The sequence below is a fragment of the Mastigoproctus giganteus genome, chromosome 13 (genome assembly GCF_048544385.1).
Source record: "Mastigoproctus giganteus isolate SK-2022 chromosome 13, ASM4854438v1, whole genome shotgun sequence".
NCBI classification, from domain to species: Eukaryota; Metazoa; Arthropoda; class Arachnida; order Uropygi; family Thelyphonidae; genus Mastigoproctus; species Mastigoproctus giganteus.
Window position 1 is genome coordinate 111,501,893 of NC_143587.1, and position 20,882 is coordinate 111,522,774.

General features: G+C 37.2%; 1 protein-coding gene across 1 annotated transcript in view; it reads left to right on the forward strand.

The window, feature by feature from the left end:
• LOC150076361 (protein arginine N-methyltransferase 3-like) overlaps positions 1–20,882 on the forward strand; it is a 240,780-nt gene that overhangs the window by 197,411 nt on the left and 22,487 nt on the right. Inside the window, exon 10 of the mRNA XM_090387332.1 lies at positions 17,201–17,288. Within this exon, the coding sequence (XP_090243458.1) occupies positions 17,201–17,288 (88 nt within the window). The remainder of the gene's footprint in view (positions 1–17,200; positions 17,289–20,882) is intronic.

Genomic DNA, 20,882 nt, shown 5'->3' on the forward strand with positions numbered 1-20,882 from the left:
GCACTCTCCAGTCCGTAGAAATTTCCCCCGAGTCCAAGGATGCTCTCATAATTATGGCTAGGTTTGCTTAGTTTCTTTGCTGCCTCCTTTATATAACTGGATAGATCCCATCCACCCCAGGTGCTTTTCTTATGTTTAAATTCAACAATTTCTCCTCCACTTTGCTCTCAGTTATTACAAAATCATTAAGTATCCTGCTACAATTTGATAACCTTCTGCCATTTTCAAACCTTAATAATTCCTCATGTGTGAGTGTAGATGCAAAATACTCATTCAGTTTGTTTGTTAACTGAGCAGGATCATCAACAGTCGAACCATCGATGTCAAGTGGACCAATCAGATTCATCCCCTTCCTTTTAGGGTTTATATAAGTAAAGAAATCCTTGTTGTTTTTCTTACATCTTTTGCCAAGGATTTCTCGTAATCTGCTTTCGCCTGCCTAACCTCCTTTGTGACCTGATTACAGACTAGCTTATATTTGCCATAGACTTCTGAGTTGCTTGATATATACATCCCATGCATTTTTCTTCTCTGTTACGAGTCTCATTAGTTCATTAGATAACCATTTAGGCCTAAACCTTGAACAGTATTTCTTAATAGGTATGAAACGTTTAGTAGCATCCACAATTAATTCCTTGAATGCTTCCCACTTAGAATTTACTGTTGGTAACATCGTCAGTTGATCCCACTGTACAAAATTTAAAAACGTTCTGAGACCACTGTGCTCACCTTTACGGAAGCAAAAACCCTTTCCTTTACCCCTGATAGTAATTAAATCTTTAAGTGAATCCCACATCAGTACACTGTGATCACTGCCACCTAGTGGTTCCTTTATCTGCAAATTCTTAATACACGAATGATCACTGCTGATAACCAGATCATGAGTATTACTCTCTCTGGTTGCCTCTCGAACATGCTGCTGCAGAAAACAATCATCCAATAAATCCACAAAAGTCTGACTAGTGTGTGAGTGACCAACCCACAAGTTCCAGTCAATATCTGGGAAGTTTAAATCCCCCATTATAAGACATTCTGATTTACTAGCCCACTCTATTTCTCTGTACAATTGTTCATTGTACTCATTCGAGTCATTAGGTCTATAACACACTCCTACTCTTATTTATAGGTGACAGTGATCACAGTGTACTGATGTGGGATTTACTTAAAGATGCAACTAGGGAAGGGTTTTTGTTTTCGTAAAGGTAACTACAGTGGTCCCGGACAGATTTTAAATTCTATACAGTGTGATGAACTGATGATGTTACCAAAGGTGAATTCTAAATGAGAAGCCTTCAGGGACTTAATCTTGGAGGCTATTAGGCTTTTCATGCCAACTAAGAAATACTGTTCAAAGTTCAGGCCTAAATGGATGTCGGATGAATTAATGAGGCTTATGGCAGAGAATAAAAATGCATGGGATGCATATAAATTATCAGGCGACACAAAATATCTGCCTTTGGCAGATATAAGCTGCCTGTGGCAGATATAAGCTAGTCGGTAATCAAGTCACAAAGGCGGTTAGGCAGGCAAAGATAAATTATGAGAAATCTTTGGCAAAGGATGCAAAGAGTTCTTTACTTATGTAAACTCTAGAAGGAAGGGGATGAATCAGATTGGTCCACTTAACATAGATGGTTCGACTATTGATGATTCTGCTCAAGTAGCTGATAAATTGAATGAGTATTTTGCATCTACATTCACACATGAGGAGTTATTCAAGGAGAGGAATGCCAGAAGTTTATCAAACTCTAACAGGGAGCTAATTGATTTTGTAATAACTGAGAGCAAAGTGGAGGAGAATTTGAAGTTAAACATAAAAAAGTCACCTGAGGCAGATGGAATCTATCCAGTTATAATGAAGGAGGCAGCAAGGAAAGTAAGCAAACCCTTAGCCATAATTATGAGAGCATCCTTAGAGTCAGGGAAGGTCCCCGTGGACTGGAGATGTGCAAATGTATCCCCAATTCACAAAGGGGGGTTCAAAGGCTGACGCAAATAATTATAGGCCTGTTAGTTTAACTTCTGTTCCTGGGAAAATAATGGAGTCCCCGGTTAAAGAGGTGATATGTGGTCTTGTCTAGGTCTGGTTACCTTAGACAAGACAGCAGTAATAGCTCAGACACAGCATGGGTTTGTTAAGAGGAAGTCTTGTTTGATCAATTTGATTGAATACTACTGTGTGGTCACAAAGGAACTGGAAGCAAAAAATAATTTTGATATCATATACTTAGATTTCAGGAAAGCTTTTGATACTGTTGTGCATGGAAGACTGCTGTACAAATTGGAGTGGTATGGCATTAAGGGCAAGTTACTGCAGTGGATAAAGGGATGGTTGAGTGGGAGATGGCAGAGAGTGGTAATAAGTGGACATTGCTCTGTGTGGACTAATGTTATTATCGGAGTTCCCCAGGGTTTGGTACTGGCCCATTGTGGTTTTGTGTATTTATCAATGATATCAATGAAGGTATATCAGGCTTAATGTCCAAGTTTGCAGATGATACAAAGATTGGCAGGGTTGTTAATGACAGTAAAGACAGTATGCTACTGCAACAGGATCTAGAAAAGTTAGGCAGGTGGGCTAAGAAGTGGCAACTGAAGTTTAACAATGACAAATGCAAAGTACTCCATATGAGTAACAGTAACCCAAGAGAAACATACCAACTGTGTGGTATCAGGAAGGTGGAGAATGAAAAAGATCTGGGGGTAATTGTGCAGTCAGATATGAAGTTATCTGATCAGTGTAGATGGGCTGCCATGGAGGGTTGTCAATGGTATATAGGAATTTTGCTAGCAGAGACAAGGAGGTGATTATCCCTTTGTATAAGGCAGTGGTCAGGCCACATCTTGAGTACTGTATACAGGTCTGGAGTCCTCATTTTAGGAAGGATGTAGTGTTGATAGAATTGAGTACAAAGAAGGGCTACAAGATTGGTGAGAGGAACAAAGGGATGCACTTACGAAGAAAGGCTTAAGTCCTGCAAGTTGAAGCATCTGGAAACTGGGCACCTGCGAGGTGATCTGATCGAGGAGTATAAGGCCTTGAATGATTTGAGCAGGCTCAAGCTTCCACTTGCTCAGATTAAGAACCTAAGGGGGCATAGATTCAAATTGAGGAAAGACAGTTGTAGAATAGATGTGAGGAAGTTTGCCTTTAGCCAGCAGGTATTTGGTTGCTGGGATAGACTTCTATCTGTTGTTGTGGAAGTTGATAGCTTAAATAAATATAAGGCTGAACTAGACAAACATTTAAAGTGACCGGATGGTTGAAATGAGAAGGTTTTTTTTTTTTTTTTGGCTGATGCTGTATAAGCTTGCTTTCTTGCATCATACGCCTCAACTAATGCTAAGCCAATGAAACCATGTTAAAATTGTTCCGTACATCCAGCTCATGAGTAACTGTCAAAATAGCCTATTAAGTTAATCATAACTTTCCCTTAACAAAACCATGTTGTGTGTTATTCAGAATGCCGTATATATTTAAATGTCCCTGTATTGCACTCTTATTCATTGCCTCTAAGATTTTTCCTACTACTGAAGTCAGGCTAACTAGTCTATAGTTATCAACTTCACTCCTAGAACCACTTTTATGTATTTATGATACATTGGCACTTCTGCAATCCAAAGGAATCTCCCCCAAGTACAAATATGCCCTCATAATTAAGCTCATTGGTTCAATACACTCCCTTGCAGTTTCCCTAAAAATTACTGGGTATATGCCATCAATTCTGGGAGCCATACTTGCCTTTATCCTCAAAAGGTTTTCTAAAAAACAGCTTTCTGTAATTACTAATTTCACTAATTTCATATCACTCGTCCTCACTCATACAGCCTCTTCTCAGCAGGAAGGGTCTTATGCCAGTAAAGACCGGTGGAAAGTAGTTATTCAATTCATTTGCAACACTAGCTGAGTTACGTAAGACTTTCTCACACCCAATGCACAAGGGTCCAATCTGATTAGCTTTCTTCTTCATTGTATTCACATACGTGAAAAATTCCTAGTCCCCATTCTTTGCTCCCTTAGGCAATGCTTTCTCATACGCAGCCTTGGCCACATTAACCTTATTTGTGGTACTATTACAGATCAACTTGTACATGTCGTAGGCTTTGGTATTTATTGTTGCTCTATAAATATCCCACGCTGTCTTTTTCGTCCATTTCAGCATCCCCCCTCCCACAATATTTTCTGAATGGTATGTATGCATTCATGGCTTTTGTGATTTTTGCTTTAAAGGTATTCCATAATTCAAATATATTCACATTCACTCTGCAATCTGCCCAATTAATAAATGCCGTATAGCTCCTTAAATTGTCAAAGCCCCCCCCCCCCTCTTCTGAAGTTAAAACATGTTCCTTTAACTACTGCAACAGCTTTCTTCATCTGCCAACTGATGATTCCTGATCACTACCTGACAATGGTTTCTGTACTTTAAGTCCTGTGATGTCATTTGATTTGTGAGTAATGTGAAGTCAAGAATATTCTCGCCCTTAGTACTTTCTCTAACATGCTGGTATAAATAATAATCATCTAGTTTATTGAAAAAAAGTTTTTGCCCACGGTGACTTTCCCTTCCACTTATTCCAATCAATCTGGGGCAGGTTAAAGACACCTATAATGACATTCACATTTGCTTGCACAATCCATCTGCATGTAAAGATTCTCGTCATATTATTCACAATCTTCTGGTCTGTAGATTACTCCCACTCCCATTATACCTTTTCTTTCAACTAACTCACACCACATGAATTTTATGCTTCAGGCTCAGCAAATGCCCTTTTTTGCACTCAGGCTACTTTTAATAAGAACCATGACACCACCACCCCTTCTGTCTTCCCTATTCTTCCTAAATACATTATATATATATACCACAGTGGAACTCATCTCCAATTTCTGGGTGGCACCACATTTCTGTTACTGCTATTATGTCAGCATTAGTTGTCCTAACCAGGAGTTTAAATTCAGCCATTTTATTGACAGCACTCCTGGCAAAGTAGGAAAAAACCGTGCTTGGAACAACTTTCAGAAATCCCAGCAACTGCCAATCAATTGTTTACAAAAAACTCAGAGCCAAAGCAAGACAAATTAGGAAAAAAAGCAAAACGTGACTCCTGGATTAGCTTCACCTCAACAATTAACAAAAATTCTGACACTCAACTCATCTGGAAGAAAATACAAGCTCTCAATGGGAAAATTCTACCTCTGCAATCTCCAATAATACAATGGAATGGGCAGGACCTCTCTTCCCCTACTGATATTACGAATGCATTAGCAGAGTCTTTTTATAATATTTTCATCTCTTCCTCTTATGTGACCTTTCAACGAATTAAAACTAATGAAGAACATATTAAATTGAATTTTTGAACTAATCTCTCTCTTTCGTGTAACCAGCCATTTACTCTAGCTGAACTCAAAGAATCCTTGAGCAAATGTTCAAATAGTGCTGCAGGATCAGACAGCATTCACTACAGTATGCTGAAGCATCTATGTGAAGCTGATCTAGGTATATTATTACTCTTCTATAACTGTATCTTTTCATAAAACACATATCCTCTATCATGGCATCATTCCTATATTTGTACTATACCAAAACCTGCAACTGCCCAGCTTCAAATCATCCAGCAGCCTGCCATCTCAAAGAGTCATCTAAACAATGATGACTTGCCATCCTGAAAACTGGAGATGTGGTTATCCCACTGGGCAAGCCAGAAAATGGAATTAAGTGATGTGGTCACAACCTGTGTTTTTATAGGCATGAATAATTTGCATGATATATACCGCTCTATAGATCGATTTCTATTGGATATTCAGAATTTGCATGTCAGGATGCCTGTTATATCAAATGTTTGCCTTGGGCAACACTGTTCACAATAAAATATTCCCAAAAAGTATTTTGTTCTTTTAATTTTGCCGAGCAAAGTATAAGGATGTAGATTCTTCTGCTAAAAATGATTCCATTATATATCCTAGTTGTACCTATTACAAAATGTTGATAGTTAATGCTGATTTCAGCATCCCTTACCCAATTTTTTATTAGACAATGCCAAATGGCCACTTTGCACTGCCCTTCTGCAAGGTTCAATTTGCTTTGCCCTGACCCTAAATTCTAGGAAAGAAGGAAGACAAACAGGGGTCAATCCATTTAGCTTACATATCTGGAGAAAGAAATTTGCTAATCATCCAGCACAATTTATAATTCCCAGTTATTTTTGATTTCATCGGTACCCTGTATGCTAGTCTTGAAGCCCTGCAACCTCATAATTCATTCATACTTGTATGTGAATCCATTTATATAAGTTTTATATTCAGACATACCCCACAGTTACGACAGGTTAGGTTAGAGGTCTTTGTCGTAAAGCGGATCACAACCTTTGTTCACCCGCAGATGCACGTTATGCTCGAAAGTCAAACAAAATTAAGCATAGCTCTTACCATTAACACTGCAATTAAATATTAATGCGACAACTTACAAAATTGTGAAAGACAGTCCCTTCACTCTGCATTTACATAAAAGCTTGTGACCTTCAAACATAAAATGTAAACACTATGTTTGGCAGCATTAGCATTAATAGAGGCATGTGTTGCAAGAAAGCAAGCTTATATAGCATCAGCCAAAAAAAAAGAACTTTCCATTTCACCCATCCATTCACTCCAAATGCTTGTCCAGTTCTCCCTTGAACCTATTTAAGTTTTCACCTTCCACTACGACCGATGGAATTTTTGTCCCAACTATCAACCACCCACTGGCTAAAGGCAAATTTCTGCACATCTATTCTACAATTGTCTTTCCTCAGTTTTATTTTTATGTCCCCTCATGTGAGTAATCCGAGCAAGAAGATTTCCATCAGCATTGAGCTTGCTCAAATCATTCAAGGCCTTATACACTTCAATTAGATCATCTCTCAGGTGACCCAATCGCAGGTAGTCTCCAGATGCTGCAATTTGTAGAACTTAAGTCTTTCTTGGTAAGAACAAACCTTTGTTCCCCTCACCCATCTCGTTGCCCTTCTCTGTGCCTGTTCCAGCAGCTCTACATCCTTCCTAGAATGAGGCCATGAGATCTGTATAGAGTACTCAAAGTGTAGCATGACCATTGCCTTATACAAGGGGACAATCACCTCCTTATTACTGCTAGCAAAATTTCTGTATATTATTGACAAGACACCATGAGCTACTCTTGTAGCCTTCCTGCACTGCTCAAAAAACTTCATATCTGACTGCACAATTACCCCCAGGTCCTTTTCATTCTCTACTACTGAGAATGAAAAGTGTCCATTGATTACCACTCTCTGTCTTCTCCCACTCAACCATTCTTTTATCCATTGCAGCAACTTGCCCTTAATGCCGTATTGCTCCAATTTGTAGTAGTCTTCCATGAGCAACAGTATCAAAAGCTTTCCTAAAATACAAGTATATGATATCAAAATTATATTTTGCATCCAGTTCCTTTGTGACCGCATTAGCATTAGTAGAGGCATACGATGCAAGAAAGCAAGCTTCATAGCATCCAATCAAATTTGTCAGACAAGACTTCCCCTTAACAAATCCATGTTGTGTCTGAACTATAACTGCAGTCTTGTCTAGATGATCCTGCAGTGCTTTTTTAACCAGTGACTATTATTGTCCCTGGAACACAAGTTAAAATAACATGTCTGTAATTACTTGTGTCATCCTTTGATCCCCCCCCCCTTTGTGAATTGGGACACATTTGCACACTTCCTTGGACTCAGGAGCTTCCCTGAGTTCAAGGAAGTTTTCATAATTATGGTTACGGGTTTATTTACTTCCTTTGCTGCCTCCCTTAATATAACTGGATAGATCCCATCCAACCCAAGTGCCTTTTTTATGTTCAATTTCTCCTCCTTTTTGCTCTCAATTATTACAAAAACATTTAAATCCCTGCTAGAGTTCGATAAACTGTTGGCCTTCCCCTTCTTGAATAACTCCTCATGTGTGAATGTAGATGCAAAATACTCATTCAGTTTGTCAGCTACCAAAGCAGGCTCTTCAGCAATCGAACTGTCAATATCAAGTGGACCGATCTGATTCATCCGTTTCCTTCTGTAGTTTATATAAGTAAAGAAGTCCTTGCTGTTTTTTTTAACATCCTTTGCCAAAGGTTTCTCGTAATCTGCCTTTGCTTGCCTAATGTCCTTTGTGAATTGATTACAGACTATCTTATATCTACTATAGTCTTCTGTGTCGCCTGATAATTTATATGCATCCCATGCATTTTTCTTCTCTGCCATGTTAGTTCATCTGCCATCCATTCAGGCCTAAACCTTGAACAGTATTTTTTAGTTTATTATTTTTATTAGCCATATGGTGCAAGGAAGCCTGAGGCTTATGCTGCACCAGCCAAAAAAAAAAAAATTTCTGAACTACCCTGAGAGAGAGAGAGAGAGAGAGAGAGAGAGAGATAAAAGGGAATCACCAAGGAAGAGAAGAGTGATGATGTCCAGCTCAGGGCCCTGGGTGTGCCAAGCCCATACTCACCAGATGTGAATCCCTGGGGTTAGTTGAGACAAAAAGCCTAGTAGCTTCCAAGATTACTTCCTTGAATGCTTCCCATTTAGAATTTGGTAACGTCATCAGTTGATCCCATTGTATAGAATTTAAAAACTGCGTGAGACCACTGTAGTCACCTTTACGAAAGCAAAACGCTTCCCTTTACCCCTGATGGCAGTTACATCTTTAAGTAAATCCCACTTCAACACTGTTGTCTGCCACATAGTGGTTCCTTTATCTGCAGATTCTTAATGCATGAGGAATCACAGCTGAAGCATTAAAAGTATGAAAAAATTAGGAAGAGTGAAAGATAGGAAAATTTAAAAAGTAGGAGGTTGCAGATGCGATTAGAGGGGATTGATCATTTTAAAACCTTACTTTTGACAAAATAAATGATAAAAACCTGCTTCTGCATAACCTCAATTCATTCACTTTCTCTGTACACCATACTAGATGTACAGGTGACCCCCGCTTAACGCTGATAATTTGTTCCAGAAAAACAGAGCACTAAGTGAATCCATGCTAAGCAAGCGCCGCATTCCCATAAGGTAACATATGTATTTGTGAGTTGCAGTCGGTGCCATAGGATATTTCCTAATCAATAATAAACAGTAGTGAAAAGATGCACAAATATCGGTCAAAATATTTAATATTCAAATATTTGTACATATAAAATATTCTGCATTACATACTTATATAATTATGTGATAACTACTTACATATCAAAAGTAAACTTAAAATTCCAATTAAAATAATGAATTTAATTTAATTTAATCATGAAAAATGTGCCAATTTTGGGTTGAACTTCCAAATAAACTAAAAGGGGTATTAATTTTAAATTCCCCGCAGCGTTACCACCCAACAATAAAGTCAACCAATCCTTTGCTGCTTTGAAACCTGGCATGTTTTTTCTTCTTTCAATATGAAACTTCTTTTAGGCATTTGTTTCCACAAAAGTCCTGCTTCATCTATGTTAAAAACTTGTTGAGAAGTATAACACATAATACCCCTCTTCAATAATTTTAACTTTTTTGAAAGTTTCGGCTCCTTGATCTGCACTAGCAGCTTCTCCCTGGATTTTAAATCTATTCAACCAGCCCTTACTAGTTTTAAATGGTTCCACTTTTTTTTTTTTTTAGGCCAGTTTTCTTCAGATCATCATATTGGCTAATCTCTCTCTCTCTCTCTCTCTCTCTCTCTCTCTCTCTCTCTCTCTCTCTCTCTCTCTCTCTCTCTCTCTCTTAATATTTAACTTAACTGAATTCTGCATTGGAATATTATCTTCAATAAAATTAGTTAAAGTCTTTCCATTTCAATCCTAATAGTCGGCCTAGTCCTAGTTGCTTCCAGTGGAACAGCTGTCTTTCCCGCTGCTAAAATTAATTCTTTATTTTTTATAATTGTTCTTACCATTAAAGTTGCAAGTCCTAAATTATGGCACACATCCGCTTGTCGTTGACTGGAATCGATTCGCTTCAAAACGTCTAAATTAATTTTCAAATTCAGTCTTTTTCTTACATTTATAGTCTTCGTACTGTGCCCAGACGTTGCTTTTTCATTCTTATCGGCCATTATTAGCTCTTCAAAAATGTAACTGCGTTGGTTGCATTAATTATGATACAATGTTCAAGTAAACTGCCCGTTACGCACAATGTCTAATACTGTACTGAGTGATGACTAGACTTTGGATAAATGCATATAACGCAAATATTACAAGCAATATACTTGATCATTTTTTTAAATGTTAATCTCGGAACTACGTAACAAGTCACTGTACTGCAATGAAATTAGCACTCAAAAAATTTCAACCGAGCGTGGGAAAATTTCTCAAATCGACGTGGGAAATGTTTTAATGCTGTTTTGCTATTCATTTTCAAGCTATCGACTCCATCAAATGAAATAATTTCGTTAAATATGCCAAAAATGCAATCTGTAAAAGAGCGTTATAGTGATCTGTGACAGCATTATAGCGAATCAGGGTAAAGCGAACCGTGTTATAACGGGCCTGCTGTACAGTTTAAATTTATTGAAGCAAATCTAAAGGGGATGGCATAAATTCTACATTATCTGGATCTTCTTTGTCTACAGCTAAACGTTTTCTTGCAGACAATTTGGATGGACTTTTTTGTAGACTTAGTTGATGCTTGAGAAGGACTTTTAGTTGCTGTTGAAGGCTGATGTAAGATTTGGGAGGATGCTTTTCTTTCCTCTGTAGATTTCTCTATAACAGGCATATTGATCTAAAATACCAGCATTTACTTTGGAACTTCTTTCAAAATTGGGATCTGCCTATTCAAAAATGGACATATCTTTTTTTAAAAAGCCTGAATGCCTTTGAAATTTTGTTGCAAGTTAGTTCTTTAGGAATAGGATTCAATACCTCCTCAGGATGAGAATCCTCTTTATTCCTCCTAAGCTCTTCAAGTTCTAAAAGATCTTCTTTACTTAGGGGCTGTAAATGTGACCCAATCAGTTCAGTAACATCTTCAGGCTCCACTTCTAGCTCTAACTGCCTTGCCATATCTACAATATTTGTAGTAACCTTTTCAAAATGATTTTCAAATCCTTCAAATCATCAGTAGTAAACTGGAGACAACTTTTTCCAAATGCCTTTAAGTGTTGACTGTTCACTTCATCCCATGCATCCCTAATAGTCTGATGTCATCCAAACAAAAGGGTTAGCCTGTGTTTTTTTGCTACTTTAAATCCCGGCATTGACTTCTCTTCCTTTACTATAAATGTTTTTGAAAGCATTTTTTCACAGTAGAGGCCAGTTTCATCAACATTAAAAATCTGCATTTGAGAATAATCTCCCTCATCAATGATCTTAGCTAGCTCGTCAGGAAAATTATCTGCAGCTTCTGTATCTGCACTGACTGCTTCACCCTAAACTTTAATGTTATGGAGGTTGCTCCTATACTTAAATCTATTAAACCAGCCTCTACTGGCAGCAAAGTCAGCATCCTCAGCTGCCTTTCATTTCCTGGCTTTCATGTCAGCAAAGAGACTTAGAGCATTATTCTGGATGATCGCTTGGCTTAAGGGAAAATGCCGGCTAGTTGGATCATCTATCCACACCATTAAAAGTTTTTCCATATCAGCAATAATATTGTCACGTTTATGAATTATTGCTGTACTGACTGATGTAGCACTTCTCACTTCACTTAGAATTTTCTCTTTGTTTTTAAGAACAGTAATAACTGTAGTGTGAGGTAAGCTTAGCCTACAACTATCTCACTGTTTGATACACTATCATCATTCAATTTAATAATTTTACCCTGGTACCTAATGTGAGAAACAGATGGCTCTTCTTCTTTTTACTTTTACCATTATCTGCCATTATTAATGTACAGTATAATTATTATATTACATAAATATATACGTATTACAATGCATAAAAGTTTGTAATCAACACCAAAATACAGATAAACAGCACACAACAATGTCGAATGCAAACTGAGTCTGCCACACAAAGTGCACATCGGTTGATTTCTCATTGGTGTCATGTCGTTAGTGCAGATCAGATGTCTCAGGAAGAGCATAGGGTATAATTAAAAAGTGTCGTAAATATGGATCGTCTTAAAACGGGGTATACCTTTACAGTAATATCATTATATTATGAAAAATCCTTCAGTAAGCCCATTTTTTCAAAGCCCAAAAGGAAATATGGAAAGGATACTTTTCTCCAAGAATTGAATTTAGAAAGCTCAGTTATTTCGGGAAGAAAACGGGGTTTTTTTGTGGGTTTTTTTTTTTTTTAGAAAGAAAAAATATGTAAAGCCGGTATGTTTGATTTTAACATTAGCAATGGCACATGATGCAAGAAAGCAAGCTTATGTAGCATCAGCCAAAAAAACCCACACCCTTCTCATTTCACCCATCCACTTGCTCCAAATGTTTGTCTAGTTCTGCCTTGAATCTACTTAAGCTATCAATTTCTACAACGACAGATGGAAGTTTGTTCCAGCAATCAACCACCCACTGGCTGAAGACAAACTTCCACACATCTATCCTACAACTGTCTTTCTTCAATTTGAATTTATGCCCTCTCAGGTGATTATTCTGAGCAAGAGGAAGAATCCCATCAGCATTGAGCATGCTCAAACCATTCAAGGCTTTATATACCTCAATCAGATCACATCGCAGGTGCCTAGTCTCCAGACACTGTAATTTGCAAAACTTAAGCCTCTCTTCGTAAAAGCAACCCTTTGTTCCATTCACTAATCTTGTTGCCCTTCTCTGTACTCATTCCAACAGCTCTATATCCTTCTTAAAATGAGGCCTCCAGACCTGTATACAGTACTCAAGGGTATGGCCTGACCATTGCCTTATACAAGGGGATAATCACCTCCTTATCCCTGCTAGAAAAATTCCTGTATATCATTGACAAGACACCATGAGCTACTCTTGCAGACTGTCTGCACTGCATAGAAAACTTCATATCTACCTGCACAATTACCTCCAGGTTCTTTTCACTCTCTACCACTGTCAGTGTAGTACCACACAGTTGATATGTTACTCTGAGGTTACTGCTTCCCATATGCAGTAAAAACAGCACCGTATTTAGCAGTCATGGATCTGAATCCCAATCACTCAAGGCATGTGTACTTATGCACCCTTGTGTCTGCCACTCGGCCACAGCGGCCACGCATTTGTGGTATGTCTATTGCTTTGTCCAAAAAAAAAAAATTCATTTTGAGAAGCATTTTAAACAAAACCATCTTGAATTAACTTAAGGAAGCATGTTGGCTCCACTTTATGTTCTGATTTTGTTTCTAGAAAGTAAAAATGCAGTGTGGACAGCACTAATTTTTTTAAGGAAAAAAAGCATATTGACAAGCATGATTAAATTGTCATATGAAATATCTCTACCTGCTCTCTTGTAAGCAAAAACATTTTCTGATGAAGAAGATATTCTAAAATCAAGTCTTTTGAAGTTTGTAAGTTGATGACATCACTCTTTTAAGAAATACGGTGATAAGGAGAATAGATGACATGTCTTATAATGTTGAAAAAAACAATATACTTCAATTTTAGATCCATGCAAATAGTTTTCATTGGCGTTCAACATGTAGTGACATTACTGATACTACCTAGCTATGTATTTTTATGCATGCATTAATGAAAATTGTGATATAATTGAAGAACTCTTAGATTTGCATCCACTAACTTCTTCTAAAGGTAAACACATTTTTAAGGAAGTTTGTATTGAAAAACAAGAGATTGATTGGGCAAAATTGAATTGCATTTTTGATGTGTAGCCCTTTAATTATAGGAAACCCAAATGGTTGTATAGTTTTTCTGGAAAAATGTTTGAACAGCAAGATAAGTAAATATCATTGTATTATCCACAAGGAGGATTTGTACATCAAGAATATTGACGTTTTCTGTATGCTTGATCTAGTAGTACTATGCACAAACAAAATTCAAGCTTGGCTACTATGCCACTGCAAATTTCGTAACGTTTCTCGTAAATTCAGATACAGAAAAAGGTATGCAAGGATTCTGGAACCTCAAAAATTGTGTTTTTATAATTTTTAGAAGAAAAACTGAACTTCTAAAAGACTGCAGACTTCTGAAAAGTGAAACATGGCTTTGGAATTTCTTATTTTTTATTTAAATAACTTAAATCTGCGATTGAGAGAAAGAAACATTATCATACACACATGTAGGGAAATGCCACAGTGTGGCATTGAGGGCAAGTTAATGCTATGGATAAAGCGATGGTTGAGTGGGAGAAAGCATATTGTTTATCAATGAGCACTGCTCTTCTTGAGACTTCTTGGGGGACTTAGTAGAGTTCCCCAGAATTCACTGCTGGGCCCATTTTTATTTCTGTATTTATTAATGATAATGATGAAGGCATATCAGGCTTAACATGAAGGTTGGCAGGGTTGTGGTTAATTACAATAATCTGGATATGCTATGCAACATGATCTGCAAAAATTAGACAGATGGGCTGAGAAGTGGCAATTGAAATTTAATAGTGACAAACAGGTCATGTGGATAGCAGTAACCCCAGATTAACATACCAACTGTGTGTTGGTATGTTAATCTGGGATTACTGGGGTTACTCACACTCAGAGTAGGTGAGATTGAAAAAGACCTGGGGGGGGGGGTAATTGTGCAGTCAGATATGAAATTCTCTGACCAGTTCAGACAGGCTGCCAGGATAGCTCATGGAGGTTTTGTCAATGATGTGCAGGAATTTTGTCAGTAGGGATAAGGAGTTGAATATCCTGTTGTATAAAGCAGTGGTTAAGCCACACCTTGAGCTGCATACAGGTCTGGAGTCCTCATTTTAGTTGAGATGAGAATTTGTGGAATGGGTGCAGAGAAGAGCAATTCGATTAGTGAGGGGGAACAAAAGGGTGCTCTTACCATTGCAGTATCTGGAGACTGGGCACCTCTCAGTGATATATAAGTATGAATGCAACACACAAGGGGCATAAATTCAAATTGATAAAGGAGAGTTGCAGTATAGATGTGTGGAAGTTACCTTCAGCCAGTAAGCAATTGTTGGAACAAACTTCCATCTGTTGTGGATATGGGTAGTTTGAATAAATTCAAGAAGGAACAAGACAAACTATTAGAGCGAATGGACAGGTGATATGGGAAGTGTTGGGTTTTTTTTTTTTTTTTTTTTTTTTTTCTGATAATGTAGCATTAGAAAAATTTTTTTTCTCAAGCTTGTTTTCTTGCATCATTTGCCACTATTAATACTAATATTCAAGTCTGTATTGGTTTAAAAGCAAATCTAACACTTTTTCTGAATAATTTAACACTCTTTCTGAATGATTTAACCAGAAAGTGTTCATCTCATTCCTGTTTCATGCAACAAATGTAAACTGGAAATGGAAGTATTAAAAATATGGGTTCTGAATTAATAAATTCTTTAAAAATTTTCAGATTTCCAAAAAGACAAAGGAAACACTGAATTTTTCATTTCATAATCTCCACTGCAGTCTCAGTTGAAAATAACTGATGATCACTTAAAGATGATCATAAACTTATTCAAAATTTGAGCCCAACTTTAAAGAAATTATAAGCCTGAAACAGATTCAATCTCCACGTTAAGGACAATTACTGTATAAAAGGAGAAGTACAGTAAACCCCCGCTATTCGCGGGGGTTACGTTCCTGAGAAATGCCGCGAATACCGAAAACGCGAATACTGAGTTATGGCTCCCATAGTAATAAAGGGGTTCCGTTCCAAAGTATGAAATATATAAGAAAAACTAGTCTAAAATTTTGTCTATGTATGTATTATATGTACCTTCATAATATGACTATGTACATAGACAGTACATAGTGAAATGCAAGCATATGGCATCGAAATGAAAATAAGAAACAATTTAATATTAAATGTGATATTTATTAGAAATTTCAAACAAATCTTTCAAACCAGCGTCTTTGCTAGCTAAAAAACCTATCCCACCAGTGCTATCACCAGTTTCGCTAAAGCGTTGATAAGGAGTTGCGTTTTCACGAATGATGAGTGAATTTAACGGAATTTTATTTTGAGTTCGGTCTTCTATCCACAGATTTAAAGCCTTTTCCATTTTTTCTAATTTAACATCACGAGTTACAGAGCAAATTTTTGAAGCAATTAGCGCGTTTTCATGGACACTACGGCGGATTTTTTCTTCCGATTTCTTGATTGATCGTACCGTTGACTCATTGATTTTATAATGTTTTGCCACTGACGAGACACTTTCACTATTAGAAATTTTATCTAATAACTCAATTTTATTCGCTAATGTCATCACCTTCTTTGATATTTTCACATTTCTCTTGTTATTCGTAGTCATATTTTTGTAGGGGTTAGAAAGAACTTGTCCACAATAAAGTCACTTTCTTCCGTTAACACACTCGAAAAAGTCTGTTTTACACTGCAAAACGGTAGATTTATCACTTTTTTAAGCATATCAATTTATAAATTGATAAATTTATTCGATTTATAAGCATATAAATTAAAAGCAAACGACGAAACCTTCCATAACAAGCGCATAACACATATTGAACAAGGATTAGCGAGAAACATTCACGCTCGCGATTTTGTCACCCCTCTCCCCCCACCCACTGAGCGCTGTTTTGACCGGGAAAGATAATTTTAGCCACGCCAATGTTTTTTTTATGGCGGAAAATATTCACGGCGCTTTAAAATTCCCATTTTTTTAGGTTTCATTTTATATTAAATCGGGGATCGCGAATACGCGAAACCGCGAATACAGATACCGCGAATAGCGGGGGTTTACTGTATATGGAAACAGACAATTAGAGTTGACTATGTAAGCCTATATGCTAAATTTCTTATAAAAAAAATTTAATATAAATTTCTTTTATAAGATTTTTTTAATTATTATTTCATGAACTTAACCATTTATTTCATGACTATGTGCTTAGCTAAAAAAATATCAGGCACAACATTAATTCCAAAATTTAAAATTGTAGTAATCTGAGATCTCCTCTTTCTTCTTTTTTTTTTTTTTTAAGTGATGTTTGTCTTGGATGACATGCTACACATCTGTAACATAATATGTGACATATTGGGAAAAGAGGTTGGCCACCCCTAGTGTATAAAAGAAAAAAATTTTAACCCTCCGAAAGACTTGCAAGTAAAAACCAACCAAAGTTGGTTGGTTTTTTACTTACAACTTTGGTAGGACCGAATTAAATTATTGTTTTCTTATTTCAGGTTTTGTTGTCTACTTCTCCTATCTCTCAAGAAACACATTGGAAACAGACAGTATTTTATTTGAAGTACCCTTTTTCTGTTATAAATGGTAAATATATCATTTATATTTCTCTGGAATATTTACAGGTTTATATTTATGGACATAATATTTAAACACGTAGAGAAAGTTTTCATACCAACTTTAACTTTTGTACAATTAATTATCTTATATGATTATTACAATGATCATTAAGCCCCACTAGTATAAATGAAAAATATATCAGTAATCTTAGCATATTCCATTAATGAAGGTTACAATTTTACAATTTTTTTTAAGGGATTTTATTAGACTTTTTTTATATAGGGTAAACATAAATGCTCGTGTCTTAGGCATTCTTTGCACTTACAGAGTAGTACAGCTTGTGGACACTGTTTTTATCTCTCTGCAACAACTTTCAGTACCACAGTAAACAGAAAGTAGTCAGCCTCTTAGTAACTTGCCATAATAACTGTAAATTCCAATCATACTCCATAATATGAGTATGATTGGCTAATGGCAATTTAAAATGTAAAAAATTAATAACCTTTTTTATCAAATGTAACTGTTTTTTACAACAGTGTGAATATTCTTCATCACAAAATTTGTGCTTCTCTTACCTGAATTGCAATAATCACTCAGCATTGACAGGAGAAATATACTGTTTTTTCTGGATGCACCCAAAGATGCACTCAGATTTTAGGAGAATTTTTTAAAAAATAATAAATATTATATATACAAAGGGTACTAGGAAAGTTTTGCAATACAGCTTTGTTTATTTAATTTTTTCAAAGTAATTTCCTCTACATTCAATACACCTCTCCATCCTCCAAAACCAATCTTTAAACCAGTTCTGCCAAGTTTCACTAGGGAGTAAAGCACACTCATTGTCCCAAGCCCGTAGAAGGTCCTCATCACTGGAAAACCGCCTCCTTTTTAGCTTCATTTTCACATGCGGGAACAGTGCAAAGTCGCAGGGAGCAAGGTCTGGACTGTAGGGAGGGTGCTCGAGAAGTTTCAGTCCTGTCGTGGTCAAATATTCGGTGCAGGCTTTGGCGCGGTGAGCTATAGCATTATCGTGATGGAGGTACCAGGTGTCCATTCTTGACTTTGGCCGCAGGTTCTTCCTAGATCCAATGACTTTAGGCAGGCATTGTTCAGTATACCACTTAGCTGTGACTGTCTTCTGCGTGTCCAAAACGACACATTCCACAATTCCACTCGATTTGAAAAATACAGCTATCATTTTCTTCTTTACAGGTCGGGATTTTCTGACAATTACGGGTGTGTCGTCATCATCATCAAATACCCAAACTTTGTTTTGAGCCTTGGTCGGCAGATCGTAATAGTACAGCCAAGTCTCGTCACCTGTCACGATGTTGTTCACATACCGAGATTGTCCCTTATCAAACTTTTTTAACATCTCCCTGCACCAAGTCACACGTCGTGTCATCTGCTCTTCAGTCAGTTGATGCGGCACCCAGAGAGAACAAAGTTTCTTCACGTGCAAATGATCTTGCAGAATCGAACGAATTGCTGGTGCATTTAGGCCCAAAGTATCCTCTATCTGTTGGTAGGTCACTCGCCTGTTTTCGTCAAGCATTTTCCTCACAGCAGTAACGTTTTCCTCCGTAACTGACGTTCGTGGCCTTCCCGGCCTCTCAGAATCCTCCAGAGTGAAATTTCCCCTTTGGAATTCTCTATACCACCTGAATATCGTTGTACGATGTGGACAATCATCATCTAGTGCAAGAGTCATTTCTTCTAAGCACTGGTCTATGGTTAAACCACGCACGAAATTATACCGCAAAACTGTCCTTATCTCATTTCGTGACCACGATGCCATCGCAAGCACTTTACACTCTCACTACTAATGAATAACTGAGCCCATCGACTTGGCGCGGCGGCTACTATGCACGTATGAACATGTCTCAACATGCAGCAACAAGCAGCTTCCTGTGATTCATTGTTGCGTCATATTGCAAAACTTTCCTAGTACCCTTTGTATATTTATTATTTTAATAATAAATCGTCAGGATAAGGTAAATCAAATGATTACTAATATCAGTAATTTAGACTGGTTATTCTGCTTATTATTATGCATGTAGATATCAGTGGGAAAAACGGTGAGGAGGTATTGATACATCATATGTTGAAGATAAAGTAAGACTGATTGCTCTGCTTTTTATTTTGCATGTAGATATCAGTGGAAAAAACAGGGTGAGGAGGTATTGATACATCATATGTTGAAGATAAAGATATAAATGGTAATTCCATTTAATCCATTCCAGGAAAGAGGTTTCTAGAAGGAAATATGGTTTACTGGAATTTTTTTTTTGCTCTCTCTCTCTCTCTCTCTCTCTCTCTCTCTCTCTCTCTCTCTCTCTCTCTCTCTCTCTCTCTCATTGAAATAAAGGACGAATTCTAGTGAGGCACATTAGTTGTGGCAAATGATGCAAGGACACAAGCTTATATAGCATCAGCCAAAAAATAAAAAGAATAACCCTACCTGCATCAATCTATCCATCCCCTCTAATAATTTGTCTAATTCTTCCTTAAATTTCTTCTAATTGCTCACTTCCACAACACCATAGTTGGTGCCTCCATAGCCAGGTGGGCAGGAGCAGCAGTGCATGGCACACACACACACACTTCTTGATTAGACCAGGGTTCAAGCCCGTGACCACCAAATACAGAGGATGTGGAAAGGTCAGGGAATGACCACTGCATATCCTCAGAGCAATATAGCCTTAGTTGCTAATGCTCCTAAAAACCAAATAATAACAACAACAACCATATGGTAGCTCGTGCCAACAGTCAGTAACTCTTTCGGTGAAAGCAAATTTTTGCATGTCTGTTCTACAACCATCCTTTTTCAATTTGAATTTATGTCCCCTTATGTGTGTTGTCCAAGCAAGAGTTAGTATGCCATCCAAATTTAATTCACTCAATCTATTTAAGGCCTTAAACACCTCAACAGATTTCCTTGCAGGTGCCAAGTTTCCAGATACTGCAAACTGCAGTTTTGAAGTCTTTAATGTTTGCATAAATTACTTCAGTTCTGCAAACTTCAGAACTGGAGTCTTTAATGGTGACAGTACCCTTTAGTGTCCTTGATTTATCTTGTTGCTCTCCTCTTGCTCACATTCCAACATAACCATATCCTTCTTAAAATAAGGCTTATAGACCTGTATGTTGTCCTCAAGGTGCAGCTTTGTTAAATGGGACAATCATCTCCTTGTTCCTGCCAACAAAATTCTGTATATCATTGACAGAACTATGAGCTGTCCTAGTAGCTTGTCTGCACTGCCCAGAAAACTTCATGACAGACTGTACAATTACACCCAGGTCTTTTTCTTTCTCCACTACCATGAATGCAGTACCACGTATTACTCAATTGATATGTTATTCTGGGAAAAGTGCTTACCATATACATTATCTTTAATTTTTAAATATTAAACCTCGATTGCCACTTCTTGACCCATCTGGCTAGTTTTTCTAGATCTTGTTTCAGCATCATACCCATTGTTCTGTCATTAATCACCCCATCAACTTTCATATTCAAACTTTGACATTAAACCTGCTGTCTCAATCAATATTGTTAATAAATATTGTAAACAAAAGAGCCCAACACTGAACCCTTGCGGTTCCACAAAGAGCAGTGGC